At 43.2% G+C, this 17,116-nt stretch overlaps 2 protein-coding genes across 3 annotated transcripts in view; one reads left to right on the top strand and one right to left on the bottom strand.

Moving 5' to 3' along the window:
• The window catches only part of ARVCF (ARVCF delta catenin family member), an 803,654-nt gene that overhangs the window by 586,689 nt on the left and 199,849 nt on the right, over positions 1–17,116 (top strand). The gene's annotated exons all lie outside the window — the stretch shown is intronic.
• LOC142161260 (catechol O-methyltransferase A-like) overlaps positions 1–17,116 on the bottom strand; it is a 33,259-nt gene that overhangs the window by 3,970 nt on the left and 12,173 nt on the right. For both annotated transcript variants that reach the window (XM_075216730.1, XM_075216739.1), the window contains exons 2-3: positions 11,448–11,650; positions 9,189–9,382 (exon numbers count right to left, since the gene is read on the bottom strand). In XM_075216730.1, coding sequence (XP_075072831.1) covers positions 9,189–9,382; positions 11,448–11,586 — 333 coding nt within the window. In that variant the 5' untranslated portion in view covers positions 11,587–11,650. The remainder of the gene's footprint in view (positions 1–9,188; positions 9,383–11,447; positions 11,651–17,116) is intronic.

Below are 17,116 nucleotides of genomic sequence, written 5' to 3'. Positions count from 1 at the left end.
ATTCATATATACTCAGATGTCCCCAAAATGTAAATGGACTCGGACTTGTGTTCTGAGATTCCTCAACGATATAGGTAAGATATGTTAAAAAAAAATAAAAAGGACAATCATAGTGTAATCCTATCAGGAAACTACATTTCATATTCCTTGTGGGGTTTAACATGCAACACTACCTTAACCCAAGTGAAAGATTCATGAAATATCCCCCCTTAGGAGTATGCACTTACAAGAGATCCTATAATGAATAGACATATAATGTAATCTTATAACTTTTTCTCGTCTGTTCCGTCCTTTGTGCAAATCCTCATATCCAAAACATATATCTCTCTCCATATCAAGTATTATGCACATATGTAAAAAGAGAAAAAAAATGCTGATAGTGCATTACCTTTTATATATAATTATTGCAACAAAAAAAATATACGTTTTTATATTTTTGGGATTTTATAAATACATCCCCAAAAAATTCAGCCCATCCCGCTATGGGTGGCCTCTTACCCTGCACTAGATGATAAAAGTGTTTGTTTAATCACAATATCGGCACTCCACTGACACAGAACACGGAGGAAGAGACTTTCCCAAGTGAGAGTGGATCCCCAACGCGTTTCAATCTGCCGATCTTTGTCAAGGCTATGGGGTTGTAACATTTTATTCTATTTAACTTCATATCATCGTAATACTGAAACTATTTAGCGCACCTTAGTGTGTTCCGACAATACAGTTTACGTTTGCCACACACATTCACGCCCCGATCTCTTAGAAATAAATTTTTACTATAAAGTCTTCTTAAAAAATATCATTGTAAGGAAACCGTATCGGTACATATGTAATTCTAAAGATTACATATGGATGCATCTGCAGTGTTTATACAATACAAATCAGTATACAACAAAACTTCATGTGTATCAAACATCCAAATAACCAACATGAAATTAGTGACAACCTCAAAATTAACATCACTGTCACTGTCACATCTATATCACTTGTCTTATAAAACTCTTAAGAGCTGAATGAAATCATTTATGTTTAAGCCGATTTACTAGCATCAGTCATTTTAACTGATAGGAATTGGGGTAGGGGGGGGGGGGAGACTGGAAAAAAAGAGTAGTAATCAATTGTTTGGCTTCATAATTGGCTCATGTTCAAAACATGCAGCTATGTATGAACCCAACATCTACATAGACCACATATTGCTATCATGCAATAAATCCAGCAAATAAGTAGGCATGCTGGTAACTGTATTCTGTACTCCACCTTTTTCCTGATTCAGCAATGAGATTTTGATTTCCTGTGTTCTCAAATAAGACTTAAAGCTGGCTGCAATGCTACAATTCCATCCGATAAAGAGGCATGCTGGGAAATGTAGTCTGTCCCTTACTGTAAGTACAATTTACTGAACTAAAATGCCCATTTCAATAAAGGGAGAAAGGACAAAAGCTATACTTGCAGGACCCATGACGTGGGATGCAAGCTTCATCATCATCATTTATTTATATAGCGCCACTAATTCAGCAGCACTGTACAGAGAACTCATTCACATCAGTCCCTGCCCCATTGGAGCTTACAGTCTAAATTCCCTAATATAGACACACACTCACACACAGACAGACATACAGAGAGGGAGACAGAGACTAGGGTCAATTTTGATAGCAGCCAATTAACCTACCAGTATGTTTTTGGAGTGTGGGAGGAAACCGGAGCACCCGGAGGAAACCCACGCAAACATAGGGAGAACATACAAACTCCACACAGATAAGGCCATGGTTGGGAATTGAACACATGACCCCAGTGCTGTGAGGCAGAAGTGATAACCACTAGTGCTTAATGCTTAATTAAAATGCTTAAAAGCTTAATGGTTTTCATCAAAATATGAACTAATATCACTTACTTTTCATTTTGAGATGATTATATACACAGTATATGTGAGAGAGAGATTTGCAATTGTAAGGATAAGTGCTGACAACTATCTTGTTTATACACATATAGGGCATTTATATTGTCATGCAGCCAGTTCCCTGTACAAGCACAAGCACGTGTGCAGGCTTTTATTTTATTTCTTTTCTATATCGGTTCCAAATACTGCCTAATGTTATAGCTGTGGTCCATCCAACATATATAAGGCTTTTTGGGGATAGTTTACAAGGCAGCCTTTGGTGCATGACAGTCTCCAAGTTTGAGAGGTAACTGCATTTGATTTAAACAGGAATTCAGTGTTCTTTGCCGCACTATCTTAGTGTAGGAAGCGGATGTCTAGCAGGTACAAGTGTCTCGCCCCATGAGAGGACAGAACAGCTACTGCAGGATGTCAGGAAAAACATCTATTATTATTGGCATGTATCGTGCTTACTTTTGTAATTGTATCTATAGATGTTGTTATATTTATTAGAAGGATAATATACTATGCAGAGTTCGTGGAATGAATGAGTACTGGCTATCACATGAAGGAGAGTGAGAGATACCTTCTGGGAATAACGCCATTAGAATATTCAGCTGATAGCAGAGGAGTATTAAGGTGATACTAACAAGTGTGACCAGGAGGGGTACAACCCCCGATGTATAAGCAGGACTTCACTATTGTAGTTTTGTTACTACCCTGATGGTTATAAATGACTATAATACAACTAATGTCATCTAAACCATTGGAGATACTTGTACTTTTATTGTTTGTAAATGTACATGAGATTGGAGTTCACTGCTTCAAGTTTTGGGTGTTTTTGATTAATTGGTGATTTACACATTAGCACCATTTGGTCAATACAGAGAATCACGTTTTAGTATATTTGTTATGGTATTCCATTTCTATTTTTATGTACTACAGCATATAATTTTTTGGAGTGTTTCTCTTTCTATGTGATCATCCTATTCATCAGGGGATTTAATAACTGGCAACAGGAGACGGACGGACGTTGCTACTTTTTTGATGAACAAGATGCATTGATTGTTACTTCAATTTCTCTATACATGGGACTGATTGGGGATGTATTAAGGATTACTTGATATTTTCCTTGGTTTGTATGATTATACATGAAATCCTACCCAATAGATTTTTTTATTATTTTTTTTAAATTATAAAAGGGGATAGGCGTATGCCAACCACAGATCTTATTTGGTGACAGCCCCAGTGCTGCTCTTGCTTTTACAGTCACTTAAAATTATCATCATTATTAGTTATGTGGATGAGTTCATTGTAAACGCAAAGATTTACAGAGTATATTGGAATACATACACTAGCGTATCTTCCAGAGCAGGTTGTATAGTATCTTGCACAGACCTCTTGACTCGTGGACCCCTGCACCCAGAGACACGGACAAGCAGACATAATGCTGATTGCGTCAGGAGAGTTCTCTGCGTTCCAGGTTCCAAGAGTCCCCAAATCACTTTAGCCACTGACAAAACCAGACTGGCCTACAAAACGGCTAAATGCCAGAGTTGCTTGTTTTTCATTTCAGAAATTGCAACAATGAGCGAACCCACAATACAGTCTTGTCTTTGGAGAACATGTAGTGCAGCAAGTTGCAACAGTAAAATATTGGATGTAGAAATGTTTTTGTTTGAACATAAGTGGAGATCCCAGACCTAAAGCAAATAAGAAGAGAGCAAAACATTTGTGTAACCTACATAATTGTATAATCAGTGAATTATATGTTGTGCCAATCTCAAAAAAAGAATATTTGTTCTTCCTCGACGTTAAAAATCAGGATAATAAATTTATTATTATTGCCCTTTATTTATAGGGTGTCACAAAGTTTCCGCAGAGCCGTACAGAAAAGACATTGGAGCGTACAGGGTAAAACAGTACCGAACAGTAAACTAAAAATACCAGGAATTTAAATGTTCAAAACATAGTTTGCACAGTGACGTTGGAGCAGAAGAATAAGTAGAGACAAGAGGGCAGAAGGCCCTGCTCATAAGAGCTTACATCCTAAAGGGAGGGCAAACAGACAGGAGGCACAAAGGGACTCTGAGGAGGGGACCAAGCGCAAGAGGAGCAAGTAGGGGGGATGAGAGAGGGTGAGATAGTCTAGCATGGAGAGAAGGTTAGGTAGATGGCTGGTAGGCTTTGAGGAACAGATGAGTTTTGAGTGCCCGTTTGAAGGAGCCCAAATTAGGGGACATGCGGATGGAGCGTGTGGAAGGTCTTTCCAATGAAGAGGGGCAGCCCGGGAGAAATCTTGGAGTGAATTTACTTTCTTGGTTATTTTTTTTTGGGTGGGAAGGGGGTTATACACAGGCCCACTGGATTCATAAAACACCCCTGAGCTTTGTATAGTGATTGTTGGGGATCTTGTAAGCCTATGACTATACTAGTGATCTGGGGGTAAATGTATCAAAGTGCGATTTTGCAACTGCAGCGATTTTCTCGGGAGAGTTGAAACTCGCCGATGTATGAAGCTGAGTTTTCATACAAAATCGCTACTTGCAAAATCGCCAGAGATCAAATTTACCATTGTTTGCCACTGCAGCTATACAAGTCTACAATGTATGAAGCTGCGAGTTAGCAAACTCTAGAGAGTTTGCTTCTAAACACGCCAGATACAACACGCTGCTTGATAGCAGCGTGTTGTATCAACACATCACTGTTACACTGCCCTGGCAGTGTTAAAAAGTTAAAGAACAGATAAAAAATTTTTTTAAAAAAAAGCGTGAGGTCCCCCCACTATTCATGCTTAATCCTAGTGCTGCCTGACTAGTGCTGGTCCCGTGAAAATCGGGGAAAAAATTTGCGTGGGGTCCCCCCGATTTTCACTTTACCAGCACTAGGCAAACCAGCCAGGGTTGGCGGCACTATAGCAGGGAGACGCGCGGCAGGGGTCCCCCTGCCATAATGACTAACCAACCATAGACTGTTCAGCGCTGGGCTGGATTCCCTAGGGAGTGGAGTCCGCCGAAAAAAACGAGCGGGCCCCCCCCCCTAGAAAGAACCAGCCCAGTGCTGATAGAACTAGGGCTCTTCCTACTACCCCTGGGCTGTGGGTAGTAGGGTAATACGGCGATAAAGTATTAAAAAAAAAAGACACCAATTTTTTTTGTGGAACTACAAGTCCCAGCCAGGCAGGTTGCCCTAAAATCTGTGGCCATGCTGTTGCTTGTATAACTACAAGCACCAGCATACCCACGGCAGCCAGGGCATGTTGGCACTTGGAGAAACACAAGTGCCAACATGCCCTGACATCCCTGGCTTGCTGGGCCCTATAGTTCCACAAAGAAAAAAGTTTACAAAACAACAACTCCCTCATAAACACCACATATATTTATTAAAAATAAAAACCCCACAATAAAGACACTAACCACCCTCTTTTTAACCACGTCTATTTAATAAAAATAAAAAAAAACAAATACTCACCAATGAGGTCTTCTTTCTTCTTACCAACGTCCTGGCTTGCCCCAGTCCCTTAATATTTATACCTCCATCTTGACGGCTTGCCCCAGTCCCAGCCATTTTATACTTCCAAAAACGATTGTTGAAAAGCAGGAACACTTCGCCCAGAAGGGGCCCATATTTGTAAGTTTCCGAATCTGTGTGCTTGCTTGAAGAAAAATAAAAAAAGTCTTGAGACGCCGCAAACACCTCCTACCTAGTAGGAGGTCCGTATCGCACTGAGCTTACGTTGTTTGCGTAAGTTCAAAGTACAGTATTATGGCATTTTCCCACGCTAGTAGGGGAATCACCTAATACTGTACCTAGAGCTTACGCAAGTAACTTAGCTCATTGCGTAAACACCCGCGATTTGCCGCGATTTAAACACGCTGGCAAACTCGCACTTTGATACATTTACCCCCTGGTCTGTTTGGGAGTGTAATTTGTCCCTTGCAGATTTTTTAAAAAACTATGTTAAACTTCATTCACTTTAGTGTGAGCTGAGATGTGTCTCATATTGTATACCAGGAAGTGATCCTAAGATAATCTATAAACTAAAATGTAGGGGCCAGGGCAATTAACAAGATTGGGACCCATTGAGTATCAACCAAAGAAATAATAATAAAAAAAACAAACAAACAAAACACACACATACAAGTGACTCCCCAGAACCATTTTCACCACTATTAAATAAGAATAGTCTTTCTTGATCCATCATAGAATAAATGGGGAGGATAACAAGTAAGAAGTCCCCTAAAAATGTGACTGCTTGTAAATGATTATAAAAAGGGACTTTGTGATTTTCTTGCTATGAACGGGAGTCCCATAAATTATTTTTCCATGCTTGATAATTATGGTGGTTAATCACAATTTTAATAATTTAGTGGTGGCTGTTTTGGTTTTCTTTGTCTGTTTGCCTTTGACTCTTGATCTATTGTATCTATCTTCGCCCGCGCTGCCCCCCTCCACTGGAACAAGCTCCCTCCCTCCATCAGAACTTCCCCTAATCTGTCCAGTTTCAAACGGGCCCTAAAAACTAGGGATGTGCACCGGCCACTTTTGGTGTCTCGTGTTTTGTGTTTTGGATTCGGATTTGCTTGAGGTTTTGTGTTCAGATTTGTTTCGCAAAACACCTGACGAAAGGTTTTGGTTCGGATTTAAGGTTTTGGATTCGGATTTATTTTGAAAAAAACATAAAAAGTGCTAAAAAACAGTTTTGTGGGTTTTTTTTCACTCCTACGCTATTATTAACCTCAATAACATTCAATAACAATCATTTCCACTAATTTCCAGTCTATTCTGAACACCTCACAATATTGTTTTTAGGCCAAAAGGTTGCACGGAAATAGCTTGAGCACATAATGCCAAAAAAAGAGGTACAAGATGGAATTGTTCTGGGCCCTCCCTCCCACCCCTCGCGAGATTCGACGCGAGACTTGGACGACAGAGCCTCGTTTTCAATTTTTTGCCCGCTGGAAATATCCGAACAGTGCTCGGATCCCGTTCGGATCCGCACTGTTCGGGTGGGCTCGGATTAGCGGAATCCGAGCCCGCTCATCTCTACTAAAAACCCACCTTTTTCCTAAAGCCTTCCTGTCTCCCACATAACTTCCTACCTTATCTTCTGCCTCCGTCCCCCTACTCTCCCTCTCTCCCCTGCGTCTCTCTGTCTGTCCACCCCTCCCCTTAGATTGTACGCTCCTCTGAGCAGGGCCATCTCTCCTCCTGTTTCCACCACTTCTAACTCTGCTCTCCAGCTACTTAGCCCTCCTCCTCGAGGGTCCTCCACCCCACGTCCACTCTCGCTCCCTTCTCCCCCCTGGGGGTCTCCCTATCTTCCGCGCCCTCCTTCTTGGGCCCCGTTGTTTGCGGATCCTCCCTCCCCCTTCCCCGCCCTCTCTAGCTGTGCATTGAGCTTACTGAGTTGCTGTGCTTACTGTACTGTGCTGTCTCCCATTGTATTGTAATTTGTTTGTCTCGGCGCTGCGGATGCCTTGTGGCGCCTTATAAATAAAAAATAATAATAATAATATTGTAGTCCAAATGGAAAGTTTATTTTTTTTGTTTGTTTTTTTTCCTTATTTCAAGATACGATTCAAAATGTACAAGTGTCAAAGCATATTATAACAGATCCTTCTTAATAATGAACATTGCCAATCACATGCGCAAGTTTGGTTATTCCTCATCTTCAATAACGATTTTCATTATTTAAGGAAAGAACAAACTAAGGAAAGTGTGTCCATTAATATTTTGCCTTTTGAGGAAGAACATGAACACCTTTCTCTATAACAAGTTAGATGAATTACATGTGAAGCATGGTTCTCCCAATATACTCTACTGAATGCCTTTTCTGCAGCATCATGGGGGCATTGTGAGTGTAGTGGATGGGCTTCATAGTTTTAATTGAATTATCTCTAACTTCATGTACAGAGACAATGCCCACTTGGTCACAAAGGCTAATACCTGATGAGCTATGTTACAGGCAATAAGATTTTTAAGGTCCACATTTAGGAGGGAAGTGAACCTGTAGATTGCAAATTGGGATGAATCTTTGCCCGTTGGATAACAGTCATTTGGACCCTGTGAGCATTAGTTGGGAAATGTTTATCTTCTGAGATTTGGTTAATTCCTGTTGGGTAAAGAGGGCCTCAAGTTTGGATGCTACATTAGGCAGAAGTCTGAGGCAGTGTAAGGTGAGTCAGTCTGAGAGTGGTCATGTGACTAGTCTTATATAGGGCTGAATAGAATGAGTGGAATGTGGCAGCAATATCTTGTGTGTTAATCTTTCAACACCCAAGTTGTTTATTATGTGAAATTAATGTACTGTAATCACTTGTTTCTCTTTCAGTGCCTTTGGTAATAGTTTACTGCTTTTATTACTAAATTCAAAGTATCTATGCCTAGCTGAAGGTAATAATTTTATAGTCTAGGAGGAAATTTGATCTTTTCATTCAATAGTTTTTGTGAGGGAGGTGTCTGTGGACAAAGAAACTTGATGTTTAGCTTCAAGAAAAGCTCTCATGTAGGTGGTCTTTTATTTGCTTGGTTTTAGTGTTTCTGATTGTGGGTCCATTGCAGATGAGGGGATAAATGTATTAAACTGCGATTCTGTCAAATCGCTGATATTCGGTAACATTGCCGGTTAGATTTAAGACAGCAATTTCATTAAAAGGAAAGTTTAATCAAACTGCCCTTTTAAATTTGCCAGACTGTGGTCACCTTGAAAAAAAAAATGAATTCCCTGCTGAAACTCCTATAGTTAAAGTATAAACTACAAACTGCATTTCCCCCTGATTTCGAGCGCAAACATAACCGAGGGTAAGTTTATAAGGGCCAAACGTTTACTTAATAAACCAGTACCTACCGTCTGGTAGTTCCGATTGACAAACAAACTTTTAAAGATCTGTACATACCAGTAGATACTACTTGAGATTATTGAGCAAGGTTACATGAGTGAAACCAGAGGGGGAATGGTAAGTTTCAGAATGACAAGTGGCGATCTTTAATAAGTCTCCTGAAAGAACACTCTTTGTTACTTCCCTAGTTTCAGGAGCCTCAGAGTACTAAAACACTTCTCTGGAACATTAAGTGCCTTTACAAGTAAAGAGGTAAACCTAATCTGCTGTCTCATAGACAAAAGGTCGTATTTTTGTAAAGGTACAATGCGGAACATGGGCAGGGATGTGCCCAAACTATATACAGGCAGGGGTGGACCTAGACCTTTTTCTTTTATCTATTATATTCTATTTAACACACTTGTGTTTAAATCATGCCAATTTAATGAGAGTTTCTGAATAGAGATTCTATAAATACATAATATACTAAATACCTTGTCCTGAACTCCAGCAAACTCTATCAGCTGCTTAGCCACAGCAGCATGAACTGGGTTCATCTCCACGGTGAGCAAATGAGCTCCAGGCTTCAATAAGCGTGCTATCCGGATAGCGGAATATCCACAATACGTGCCCAGCTCCAACGCCACGGCCGGGTCAGCCTCTTTCAGTACATTATCTAGGATCAGACCTGAAATACAACTGTCACATAATGGATAGATTCGTGGACATCAAACAATATGAAATGGAAGTACAGTGGAAATTAAAATGATTTAAATCAACATGTATAGTACAAATAAAATGAAAGACCCTTCAATAGAATTACAGAGTTCTGGATGGAAGTAGAGAAAATATCTTTACCTATATAACTATTACCAGCACAATACAATGCAAAATGTATCTCAAACTCGAGGTAACTTTCTTTTCCTGAACATCATTAAAGAGCAGACACCACCAGACAAAATGAAAGTGAATTAAATATTTAGAACGCATCATAAATATCTCCTCACCCCAAAACTCCTTAGTCTAATAAAATACAGAAAAGAGGGAGATAAGTGTTAGTTTCTGCTGTTCATTTATGTTTGGGAAAAGAAAATTCTTGTCTGATATTAACTGACAATATAATAAACTAGTACTTTACTAACATTTATCCTGCAGTAAGGAGTAACCTTTGAGCAAACAGCATTAAATCAGAGTTTGTGACATACAATTTATAGCTATAATAAGTGTGTTGTGAACTCTTGCGGTTGCCCTTACATATTCTTCAAGAGGCACTTGAGCTTTATAGCCCAGGAGCTGGCTGTGACTGAAGAGCAATGTGCTTAAACTCCCTCTGGAGTTGGTAGATGGTGGTAATATGGCCAACTAGCCATCAGATCAGGGTCTTTCTCAAAGGAGTTAAGTATTTTCTTTTCCAAGCAGAGATTACAAATAAATTCAGATTTTTTTCCAGATTCTCATTCTCTCTAGATTGGTATAAAGTGTATGACACGTCCTCCTTCTTTTAAAGATTATAGTACAAGGCAGTAAAAAATAATGTTTTGTGGAAAATGGGATTCAACACCTTTTGGAAAACATTTCCAAATGTCTTACAATATAAGTATTCTGGTGTAACAGTAACAAAGGGTTTTTCCAACAATCTGAAGTTATACCACCTTCCTGGAGGAAGCGATGGTCACCAGGAAGAACAATTATAATGTGAGTAGATACTACATAAGGAAAGGGTATATTGAGGTTCAAAGGCAAACAGAGTCATTTCTTGATTTTGGTTTCAGTCTGGCCAGATCTTTAAATGACCAGCTGATTAAATCTTAGCCTAGGCAAGTCTGTAAGGCATGAGAAGGAGAAGAATTGTACCTTGAACATATTATTTAAATTCCTATCTGTTCCTTAGTCTCCTTATGTGCTGGGTTGGGATGCAAGACTGGACCTTACATAGTAAATCTAAAGTTGTCCAGAGATATCCTGAGCCAAAAGCACAAGTAAGCTCTTACTGTTACCTTCCGCTGAAGAATTTTGTTCAAAACGTTTAATGGGACTGGTGGAAATATGAAGGTCAATTTAAAAGTCTGAAGTAGGGATGGAGATGGTGGTTCTGGAAATTTAAAAAAACTGGAATATTGTGGCCTTGCAATTACTGAGTGTGATCTATCTCTGGATATCCCTATCTGGCTGAATACTTTCTCTAACATACTCCATTCTAAGGGGATGACTTAGAAAGTATGTTCTTACAATGAGGGACCCAGGAACATGCCCTGCCCAGATCTCCTGAAGATTGTTCCAAGAGTGGCTGGCTCTGTGATAGAATATTTCAACTCTTAACCCCTCTTGCTTCCTGACATAAGCTACTGCTGTAGTGTTGTCTAAATATTTTAAGAGATAGGTGTGCTCCCCAATGTATTTCACGGTGGCGTAGTCAAGTCTGTCCAGACTTTGGTGGCCCATTGCTAGAGTCTTTAGAGTTTCCGATTTTGACAACAAAGATTCTTCTTCACTTCTCCGTACAGTAGTAAAACCTGATATACAAACCCATTATGACAGAGAATACTTTTGACATTTTCTCATTCATCACCTCGACCACCTCACTTTGGGAATAGTGAGAACATCGACTCTTGAATGTTTTAAATACAGCATTAGTGACATACTCCATCTAAATTAATTAGCCCTATTTTGAAGTTGACTTTTTGTGAAGAAAGTGCAGCCATACTAGACAAATCCCTAATATACTATATTTTAATGTATAGACAGCATATTACCTTTCTCATCTCCCACATTCATGGCCCATTCTTTCTGGCTGCAATATTTATCAATATGATCCACCACACTCTGAGGGTCTCCATGCACTGCGTTCTTCAGCACAAACTCCAAAATCCTCTGTTCCTTAGTCTGAGCCATTTACACAATCAATCTTCAGACCAAGTCAAATGATTTTCAAACAGATGTTCTTATCTCTCCAACCCTGGAAGTTAAAGGAGAAAAAATACCAGGAGTCAGATATTTTATAACTTTTTTACTTTTATATTTGTCAGGGGGTGTCTGTGCCTTATTACATCAAAAGATTACTGGCAATAGCTGACATGTCAGCTAGCAATAAATCACCATTATCAGTTATCTATTAATACAGAGCTCAAGGAAGAGTTGAATCTGATTCCACCTATCCTAACATAACCCTTCCTTGGCTAAAGAGAGTCCTGGTGAAGTCAGTTTTCCATAACAACCCTAATGTCAAGTTACAAATATTAATTATTTAAGAAAAAAATCTTTGATTTCAATCCCTGCCTCTGTCCAGCAAGTATCTCTCACCTATGTATACAATTGATTTCTAAACTCCACTTGTGTGTAAGAGGGACGCCCCTTGTGACATACGAGTGTGAACCCGGAGCATGCTTTGTACATGGTTATGTGTAGTGTGACTGAACTACATTACAGTTGTAAAACAAGCTGATGGATAGGGTGGTTATAATACCAGCTATACTCACCTACTTCAAGTACACAAACTTTGCTTTGCTACCAAAATACACAAGATCTCAACAGAATGATAATGATGTACTTTACTGTCCTAGAGCTGGAGAGGAGCAACATGTTCTAAACTGTTCTGCAAAATATTCTGCTTCCTTATTTTGTATTTGGTCATAAAATTTTGCATATGTCAGTACAATGTAGTCTTAAATGTACCCAACTGTCTTCATCCCAACTCTATTCATGACTAGAAGTACAGTGAAAAATGCCATTCAATGAAATGGCAAAGCAAGAACAGACCCGGAAGATTGTATGGCAATGGCCAAATTTGTGCACCTCTGTGAAATGGACTATTCTACTGAAGAAAACTCCAATGTGCACAATTTTGCCATAGTTTATCTCATCTCTACCCATAGATAACAAATATTCACCATAGCCAAACCTCCAATATCACCTGTGTTTTTACACCTATTTTACAATTTTTGTAACCTGTGCTGAATGAATTGACTCACGTAAAGGTATAATTAATCTCTGGAACAGTAACTGCAATGTGAAAATCAGAAGAATAACATGGATAGACATTTCTATACTAGGTGAATATGACATAATTCTACCTAATCAAAAAATATTAGGCAAAGTTCCTTTTATTTACTATATGTTAACCATATAATAGCCAAACATTGTAAAACATATTTGGATCATTTACAAATGGCCACCAACGTATTTTTCTGTGACTTCGTGTGACCACTTTTGTTGTATTGTCTGGGTTGTATGTACTTTTCCATCAAAATGGCTGCCCCCTGCAATATTTTATTGATAGATTTCAGTGATAGTGATTGGGACCAGTAATGCCAGCAAAAAAAAAATGCTGAAATCTATCTTAAATTTATTACCACAACACCCATAGAGCACAGGTGTTGGTAAGAGCCCTAGTTGTTTATTCCCAGAGAATTCAGTCCTGTGCCGAACAGGCTAGGACTGTGTGCCACTATGACAGGGGGATGCCATGCTGTGAGTATCTGTCACCAGCCTGTCATAGCCCAGTGCTGACTGCAGCTTTTGCAGAGAGACCCCTGTGCTGTGCACCCCTTGCAATTGCTACAACCAGCCCAGGCTATGAGCATTGGTATCACTTATTGTTTTTTATAACACTGGTAAGGTCTGCACTGATCATGATCATGATCAGCACTTACCTTGTGCCAGTGGTTGAGCATTGATAACCGATGACAAGTATGCCTCCTGCTAGGTGTACCATCCATCTCTAAATATGTACTTGTACGCCACTTCCCTCCCCTTCATCCTCTCTAAGCATAGAGAATAGTAAGTGGAAGATGTGGCTGAGTCTGCATACTAACGCAAGCATCCACAATTGTTGTACACATACGCAGTAAGGAAATACATATTTTAACGCCAAAATCGACCCCCAAACGTCTGACTGGGTTAACTCCAAATGATACTCTGTATCTGCGTATTTACTGCATGCAGGCCCGGCACTCCCATTAGGCAAGGTTAGGCACTTGCCTGACCATACCTGTCACGGCCGCCGCACAGCATTCAGATGCACGGGGGAGGGGGAAGAGGCTTTTGCTCACCACCGCCGCCTCTCTGCTCCGTCTGCTCCCCTCCACTCACTAGTGTCAGTGAGTGGAGGGGAGGAGACGGAGCAGAGAGGCGGCGGTGGTGAGGTAAGGAAAGACGGGGTGAGGAGGGAGCCGATTTTTTTCAAAATGCCTAGGGCGCCATGGACCCTAGCACCGGCCCTGACTGCATGGACATTTGTTCAAAACAATTGTTTATTATTATTACCAAGACAATGCTGAAGCAGAGAGAGCCAATAAACCTAACTTGTAGTCAGCCATTGGTAGTTGCAGATTTTGAATACCAACTTTACCTATTCACTGCCAGTCATATATTTTTCGAATACCATGGGTAATATAGACACTAAGGATAACATACATTCAATTTAATTCTTCAATGCTAAAAAAACAATGTGGTCCGTGGACTATTACAGTTACTATGGTAATTTCTCCGCTTATTTTTGCTTGCAGCTTTGTGAGCCGCAACCAAAAATCAGCTTTGAAATAACCACATACTTGCCAACTCTCCCGGAATGTCCGGGAGACTCCCGAAATTCGGTTCAGTCTCCCGGGCTCGTTGGCATTTCTCCCGCATCCTGGATTTCACAGAGAATCGCGTCAAATGACGCGATTCTCGGTGATTGACGCCATTTTGGAGGGCGGGAGGGGGCGGGACGAGGCCAATCGCATCATTTTAGCCCCGCCCCGCGACGTAAATTACGTTTTCGCGGGGGCGGGACCAAAATCACACGTTTGGCCTCGTCCCGCCCCCTCCCGCCACGCCCCCTCTCCCGGAAACTTGTTTCCGAGAGTTGGCAAGTATGACTAACCATAGTAACTGTAATAGGGCAGGGGCCCTGTTGTTCTAAAGAACCACATGGGGAACCTCATGGTGTTGAAATAATGTATTACTCTAAACTTCATGATCACCAATCTGGGTATAACCAACAGGCAGGGCCAGACTGGCCATTTGGCACTTCTGGCAAATGCCAGAAGAGCCGATGGCTATATGGGCCGGCCCGACTCCTCCTGTCTTCATGGTAGCTGGTTCCTCCCCGGGAACCAGCTACCTCTGTTGCGCTCCCTCCCCCGTTGCACTTACAAGCAATCTGGACAGTTTCCAGATTTTTCTGAATGGGTGTCACAGGGGTGCTGTGAATCTCGGAGGGGGGGGTCACGGGGGTGCCGCGATTTTCGGGGGGGGCGGCGCGGGGGTGCCGCGATTTTGGCGATTGGGGGGGGGGTTCGCGGGGCTGCCGCGATTTGCTCTCGGGGATTACCAGTGTGAGAGAACCAGGGAGATGGGGCTGCTGGGAGAGTGGGTGAGAGAGCAAGGGGTTGCTGGGAGAGGGGGTGAAAGCCAAAGGGGAAGGAGGGGGTGCTGGGAGAGGGGTTGAGAGAGCCAGAGAGTGCTGGGAGAGGGGATGAGAGATCCAAAGGAGAAGGGGTTGCTGGGAGAGGGGATGAGAGATCCAAAGGGGAAGGGGGTGCTGGGAGAGGGGATGAGAGATCCGAAGGGGATGTTGGGAGAGGGGATGAGAGAGCCGAAGGGGGTGCTGGGAGAGGGGATGAGAGAGCCAAAGGGGAACGGGGTGTTGGGAGAGGGGATGAGAGAGCCAAAGGGGAAGGGGGTGCTGTGAGAGAGCTAGGGGGTGCTGGGAGAGGGGTGAGAAAGCCAGGGGGTAGGGAGTGCTGGGAGAGGGGTGAGAAAGCCAGGGGGTAGGGAGTGCTGGGAGAGGGGGTGAGAGAGCCAGGGGGTAGGGAGTGCTGGGAGAGGGGGTGAGAGAGCCAGGGGGTAGGGAGTGCTGGGAGGGGGGGTGAGAGAGCCAGGGGGTAGGGAGTGCTGGGAGAGGGGGTGAGAGAGCCAGGGGGTAGGGAGTGCTGGGAGAGGGGGTGAGAGAGCCAGGGGGTAGGGAGTGCTGGGAGAGGGGGTGAGAGAGCCAGGGGGTAGGGAGTGCTGGGAGAGGGGGTGAGAGAGCCAGGGGGTGCTGGGAGAGGGGGTGAGAGATCCAAAGGGGAAGGGGGTGCTGGGAGAGGGGGTGAGAGATCCAAAGGGGAAGTGGGTGCTGGGAGAGGGGGTGAGAGATCCAAAGGGGAAGGGGGTGCTGGGAGAGGGGATGAGAGATCCAAAGGGGGTGCTGGGAGAGGGGATGAGAGAGAGCCGAAGGGGGTGCTGGGAGAGGGGATGAGAGAGAGCCGAAGGGGGTGCTGGGAGAGGGGATGAGAGAGCCGAAGGGGGTGCTGGGAGAGGGGATGAGAGAGCCGAAGGGGGTGCTGGGAGAGGGGATGAGAGAGCCGAAGGGGGTGCTGGGAGAGGGGATGAGAGAGCCGAAGGGGGTGCTGGGAGAGGGGATGAGAGAGCCGAAGGGGGTGCTGGGAGAGGGGATGAGAGAGCCGAAGGGGGTGCTGGGAGAGCCGAAGGGGGTGCTGGGAGAGGGGATGAGAGAGCCGAAGGAGAAGGGGGTGCTGTGAGAGGGGTGAGAGAGCTAGGGGGTGCTGGGAGAGGGGTGAGAGAGCCAGGGGGTAGGGAGTGCTGGGAGAGGATGTGAGAGATCCAGGGTGGAAGGGTGTGCAGGAAGAGGGGTGAGAGAGCCAGGGAGGTAGGGGGTGCAGGAAGAGGGGTGAGAGAGCCAGGGAGGTAGGGGGTGCAGGAAGAGGGGTGAGAGAGCCAGGGAGGTAGGGGGTGCAGGAAGAAGGGTGAGAGAGCCAGGGAGGTAGGGGGTGCAGGAAGAGGGGTGAGAGAGCCAGGGAGGTAGGGGGTGCAGGAAGAGGGGTGAGAGAGCCAGGGAGGTAGGGGGTGCAGGAAGAGGGGTGAGAGAGCCAGGGAGGTAGGGGGTGCAGGAAGAGGGGTGAGAGCCAGGGGGTAGAGGGTGCAGGAAGACGTGTGAGTGCCAGGGGGGGTAGACAGTGCAGGAAGACGTGTGAGAGAGCCAGGGGAGAAGGTGGTGCAGGGGGTTAAGTGAGAGGGACAAAGGAGAAGATGGTGCAGCGGCATAGGTAAAAGAAAGTGTAAAGGGAGAGACATCTTAAGAATGGGAAAGTCAGGGATACAGCCATCATAAAACACAAGTAGTAATGAAGAATGGGAATGCACAGAGGGGACAATTCACTTATATTTTCCATACTCCCACTTCTAAATTTCCGCTTCGACCACTGCCCTCTGTTCCTGCTCCCGACTGCCTGTGTGAGCCGACAGCTACTGATCCCTCCTCGCCCAGCGCACCCAGTAGGAGAACAGAACACAGGATGCCATAATCAGGTAAGTTCAAATATTTTCTCGTGTGCAATGTGTTTTTAACCATCCTTTCTTGAACTGGGGGCACTACTGTGTATCCAATGACATTTAAAACACTATGTATTGCTCATTATTGCACTGTAATGTTTCTTGC

The sequence above is a fragment of the Mixophyes fleayi genome, chromosome 1, assembly GCF_038048845.1.
Source record: "Mixophyes fleayi isolate aMixFle1 chromosome 1, aMixFle1.hap1, whole genome shotgun sequence".
Classification (NCBI taxonomy): Eukaryota; Metazoa; Chordata; class Amphibia; order Anura; family Limnodynastidae; genus Mixophyes; species Mixophyes fleayi.
The sequence above is the reverse complement of the archived record's forward strand: the minus strand, read 5'-3'. Positions and strand labels throughout refer to the sequence as shown.